We start from the raw sequence: 6142 nt of genomic DNA on the forward strand, positions 1-6142 counted from the left end.
CCCTCCCGCGCTAGCCTAAGGGCCACCTTAGCAAAGCGCATCCCAGGCTGCATAGCCGCACTACCCTACCCAACCATACCACACATAAACATGACACTACCCCCGGGGTTTACACAGACGAGCCGGCGAAGCAAGAAGAGCGCCAGAAGAAAGGGCCCTAGCCGGCGGGGCCCAGCCAGGACAAAAGGAGGTCCCACAAAGCGCCTACACCGGCCGCATTTGCGGTCGGGGTAGACGACGGATGGGGCCCACCTACGAAGGCTGTCCAGGCCTACACGAGATGAGGCAGGATAAAGAGGGATAATCCCCCTCGATCCCAAATTATTGAGGCCAATTTCTAGCCATGGAATAATGGCGCAAGATCAGTAATGTGGTTATGTTAGTGGAATATGTAAATAATTGTGTGGCGTCAAACTAGTTTTGCATTGTTTTTACTGATTTGTTACTTACAAACACTAATATTTATATAATATGTGTCAAAACGGTACCGATGTTGTATCACTACAATTATGAGTGGAAAGGTGACCTTTTTGAAATTTATTTGCTTCTTTGATTAGTTGGTAGAACTGATTCAAGCGTCAAAAAACTTGACAAAGTTTTTAGCACTTTTAGCAGTGTAAAACCACACCGTTTATGTTTATCAATAAATTCGTGAATTGATTCATGAAGAACTTCGTCAATTTATTCATCAATAAATTGTCAATGTAAAACAGCTATAAGTAATAAAACAAAAGTAAGATTTGTAGAACACAGGCACACTTGACATTTTGATTCTTTGATTTGATTTGATTGATTGTCTCTAAAATCAATCAAACCATAATAACAGCATGAATAGTCAGTAATCCGAGTACCCTAGGTGAATTTTTGTAAATTCCCACTACTTTTTAAAACGATGTTTTTGTTTCAAAACGATTCAAGTATATTCGTCTGGTTTAATTTAAAGTTTAGTTACAACTTACGTATTAAGTAATACTAAAACTATAAAATACAGAGAAAATAATAGTAAATTTTTATTTTTTGTCTGGTGTGCTTACCTTACTACAGTATTATACAAAATTGGTTATGGTCTTTATTTTTATATTTTTATTTTTCAGAATGTTACTTCAGCTACTTCGGCACAAATATCAACTGCTCCTCAGTTATCGGCGACACAAGTAAATCCAACAACAGAAGTAATACCAGCAACATTAAATATAGGAGTATTGCAACCTCTCAGTACAATAATTACACCAATAACTGTAAATTTAGAAAAGTCGGTATTGTCACAGAAACTTGTTACTTCTACACCTATTTTTCCAAATCGGCGAAAAACATTTCTACCACGTAAGAGAAGAAAGTTATGTCCAAAGGTGAAAAAGGTCCGTTACAAAATTATAGATCCCATATCTAAATTTGTGGAATGTTTAAGTCGACCATCAATAATAAACCGATTATTTACATTTCACAGTGACTTTACAGAATTTCCGTATGTGGAAGAAAGCAATTGTATAAATAATTTTTTGTTGAAGACTTCACTGAATACCATGTTACCTAGCATGCCCAGTCTCGGTACACCAATAAAAAAATCTTTCCAGAATGAGGCATCGTCTAATGTTACAAATGTAGACAAAAATGACAAAATTCTTACAAATGTCATAGATGGCAAAAGTGAGAAGAGGAAAAATGTTCTTCCTGAAGTCTCAACTATAAGTAGTAGTAGTTTTCAGCAAGCAGGTTCAAGTACTGAAGTGGAATTTTGCAGACCTACAGATAATTGTCAGGCAGTTACTTGTAAATCAGAATCCAATGTAAATTTCTCATTGGCTAATCAAGAAGTCCCTTCTCGTAATACTATTCAAGATGCTACCAGTTTAGAGAAGGTAAGGAACCATGAGAAACAAAACTTCCATAACTTAAATTAATGATGGGAATGTTAAAATTTATTCCATGAAGCAAAGCTTACTTAATTTTGAATCAAAGTATCCTGAATTGCACATACCAAACTCCCTGGTAGAATTCAAAATAGTTTTAAAAATTATGGTTTTCAAATATCTTTGAAAATATTTCTGTATATGTATATATTTTTTTAAATAGCAAAAGGCATAGCTCACACAGAAAATTTAAATTTCTGTTTTGTTCTGTTGATGCATTTGGAAAAAATTTTAATACATTTTTTTTTAAATGAATACTTTTAGAATTATAAATTTATTCAACTATGTAATAAGCATATTTTACATTTAAAAAGTAAAATCTTGAAAATGCCAATTTTTTAACTCATTTTTTGTCTTAGAAATAACGTTTGAAAATAAATTCACTTAATCATTTTCCAAAATAGTCGGTGCCAGATTTAAAAAGACAAAAAGTGAAAATCACAAGTAGTGGAAAATTAGTTTTTTTTTTAAATTATATGGGTAAGTAAATATGTATTTATGTATGTATTTACTGTTAAATAAGTTTTTTGTGTATAAAAAAAACAGAAATAAATTTTCTTTGGAACATATTTCAAGTAACAAATATAAGTAAAAAATCCGATTAAAGAAACATTTGTTATTTATTAATTTTCAACAGTGAAATAGAATAATTAAACAAAACAAACTTATTCCAGATACCTAATAGGTTTAAAAAAAAATTAAAGACAAAACCAGGAGATACAGGGTGTCCGGAAATTACGTGTACAATGGAAACTCACATACTCTTTGACTCAAAATAAGTAGATTGAGACCAATTTACCTATTACCAAAGTTACTCCATTTAGCCGCTAGAGGACGCCAAAATCCGATAAAAATATTTGTTTATTCTGAATATTTTGAAAACGATTTTATCGGTTTTGACCATTTTTGGGTTACAGAGTTAGGTCTTTATATGATTTGAAAATCTTCTCCGATATTCTTCAACACTTCTTCTGTAGTTTCTTTCACATAAACCTAACACTTAAATTAAATTAAATAACTTTTTTCCTGATCGTCAACTTTGACGTTTAAATTCATAACCAACTTTTAAATTTTCGATGATTTTAAATAACAGCTACAATACATATTATTGGTTATTCGTGTTTCTGTTGAAAACGATATTTCGAAAACTAACAAGAGTAAGAAAAGTTTCAGAATTAAATTAAAAGTAATAATTTTTAGGTCCGCCAACAGGTTAAAAATTTCTGTCACATTTAAATGGTGCATTATCCCTTATCAACTCTTTAAACTGCTTCAATTGAACTATACTTACTTGTCGAATTTGGTTTTTCTAAGTTCAAGTATAACTGAGATATTGATTTTTTTCAAAACTTGAACCCCACTTTCAGGGGTGCAGCTTAGTATAAAGGTAAGTTGCGTTAAATCACCATAAAACAGTATAAAAAAACAGTAAATTAACTCGCCCTCGTTTGTGGACTCCTCCCCCCCCCTCGCATTGAGGGGAAATTCTAGTCAGTCACACAAAATCTTCTGCATAAAAAAAAAGTAATTAGGGTGATAGCCAATTTAAGTAGCAGACAGCATTGCCAACAGTACTTCATTGCTTTAGGCATTTTACCTTTGCCTTGCCTATATATTTATTTTACACTTATTGAAATACATAAACATATTAACAACTTTCATCATCAGTCAGATATACATAAGTATAACACAAGAGGCTGTAATACAATTAGAGTGGACTGCTACCGACTTAAAAAATCAAAATGTAATTCACTGGAAGTGGGGCTTTACAATAGGTTGCCACTGTCTGTTACACAATTAAATTTAACTTGTTTCAAAGCTGAAATTAGATTTTTACTTAAATACTGTTTTTATTCAGTACAGGCTTTTAATAATACTCATTATGAGTAGGATATGTATGTGTATGTGCTGTAGGGTATGTTTGTGAGTAGTTAATGTTGATAATATTGTATTGTTGTTTTTATACTATTATTGTTGTTGTATTAGAAGTAAATATTTTACTTTCCATAAATGTATGACAATATGTAAAATGGTCAAATATACACTATCTATCTATCTATCTATCTATCTATCTATCTATCTATCTATCTATCTATCTGTCTGTCTATCTATCTATCTGTCTAAAAATCCATTAAAGAAAGGCGTGGTCTATGCGCAATAGCAAGCTCAGCCCCTAGTCCACCAACAAGCCCAGCTTAGCCACCAGCTTTTTAGGTTCCCCTACTGGCATGTGGTCTCTGCGCAGTCACTTAAAGTGACATAAAAAATTGAACCAGGGTCCTTTTTATAGGGTTCTCCTACGTGCCCCTGTTCTGTATCGGTTCTTATGCGAAACACCCTTTATTATTATATATGACCAATATAAATAACATATTGATAATCACTGTTAATGACGTAATGATTTAAATATCAGTCAAGGTTGATTGATAGTTTTGGAAGTTTACTATTATTCATATAAATGAATCGAATGCTGCCAATAAGAGATACACGGGATGAAGTTGATTTTTCATTATTTAACTATATTGTTCGTATTATTGTAATGTGTTAAATCCGAAAGTGAAAGATAAACAACTAAACATAAAATATGTTTAGTTTACTAATGAAGAAAGATCATATTTTTTTTCTTCCTAAAATTAATTTATATGTGCTTTTCAGGATAATCCTGAACATACTAGTAGCTCAACAGTGAAACCCCCAGGAAAGAAAGAACCTTCAGGAGCTGAGAAAAAACGTGCAAAGCTAAGAAGAGAATTTCTTGCTAATATTTCAGTTTGCACTCCTGAAGATACTGAAATTGAGAAGCAAAAAAGTGAAAGTAAGTAAAATCTATTTTTTATTTATTTTTACCTAATGAGAAAATTATATTCACAGAAAAAAAATCAAATTTTATGTGGTATTTATTATCCTTGGTGTGCATGAGAGATAGTGAATTTTTATCTATGTAAAAAGTATAAAAGTGCATCTGCATTTTCATTAAAATTTACAATTTCATTCAATGAAACAATAGTCTGCAGTATGCTCTGCTACTAATATAGTGTGTCCTAGTCAAGGTCCATTGTTCTACAAATTTTAGAAAAAGCATTTTATTCTAATCCCTTTATTTTTTTGCTTTTTATCTAGAAAAAAATGCCAAGGCCAAAATTTTAGGATATATAAACAAATAATTAAATGTTTAAACTATGGAAATATTGTTTCTATCTCCAAAATACAACTTTAAAGTTTTTTATACATTCCTTTGTAATGGCAAGAAAATTTCTTAAAATTATAATCTTTCCAATTTTTTTCTAGGCGAAAAAAATATAATTGGTAGAATATTTTGATAATAAAACATATTGTCGTTGCGCCTTCAAAATGTGACGTGCATATTTCTAGCAAAACCCGTTAAGTACAGAATTCGATAAACGAATCAAATCGCATAATTTGGTTAAAAAGTGCTATCTTATTTTCTACAGAATTGCGACTGTCAATCATAAAAATTTAAAAAAAAAATGTAATTCTTAAGAAAAAAGGCCAAGAAATAGTTTTTTAAGTCCACTGAACAATTTAATAAAATACACATGTTGCATTTTGAAGGCACAACGATATGCCGATTGTAAAGGTTTACACATTAGCACTATGTTTCTATAATAAGTATAAAGTCAAATACACAGTCCTTTCTATGATTCCGATACACATACAATTTCAGCTTTATAATTTATCAAAAAGGTGGGATAAATACATTTTTTCAATTTTTACATTCTAGTCGTCTTGGACTGATTACGCGCCATTATTCCATGGCTAGGAATTGGCCTCAATGATTTGGGATCGAGGGGGATTATCCCTCTTTATCCTGCCTCATCTCGTGTAGGCCTGGACAGCCTTCGTAGGTGGGCCCCATCCGTCGTCTACCCCGACCGCAAATGCGGCCGGTGTAGGCGCTTTGTGGGACCTCCTTTTGTCCTGGCTGAGCCCCGCCGGCTAGGGCCCTTTCTTCTGGCGCTCTTCTTGCTTCGCCGGCTCGTCTGTGTAAACCCCCAGGGGTGGTGTCATGTTTATGTGTGGTATGGTTGGGTAGGGTAGTGCGGCTATGCAGCCTGGGATGCGCTTTGCTAAGGTGGCCCTTAGTCTAGCGCGGGTGGTAAGGGGTAAGGAGGGTATGGGAGGGTGTGTATGTGTGTGTTTGTGTGTCGTTGTCTTCGTTTCTTGATCCTGGTGGTCTCTGAAACAGAAAAGGTTAGTGGGCAGGGGGGGGG

General features: G+C 33.2%; 1 protein-coding gene across 1 annotated transcript in view; it reads left to right on the forward strand.

Moving 5' to 3' along the window:
- LOC108914285 overlaps positions 1–6142 on the forward strand; it is a gene marked incomplete at its 5' end in the record, with an annotated part of 89120 nt that overhangs the window by 59325 nt on the left and 23653 nt on the right. The window contains 2 exon segments of the mRNA XM_018720060.1: positions 1095–1859; positions 4566–4725. Of these exon segments, the coding sequence (XP_018575576.1) occupies positions 1095–1859; positions 4566–4725 (925 nt within the window).

Source organism: Anoplophora glabripennis, unplaced genomic scaffold (genome assembly GCF_000390285.2).
Source record: "Anoplophora glabripennis isolate ALB-LARVAE unplaced genomic scaffold, Agla_2.0 scaffold1071, whole genome shotgun sequence".
NCBI lineage: Eukaryota > Metazoa > Arthropoda > Insecta > Coleoptera > Cerambycidae > Anoplophora > Anoplophora glabripennis.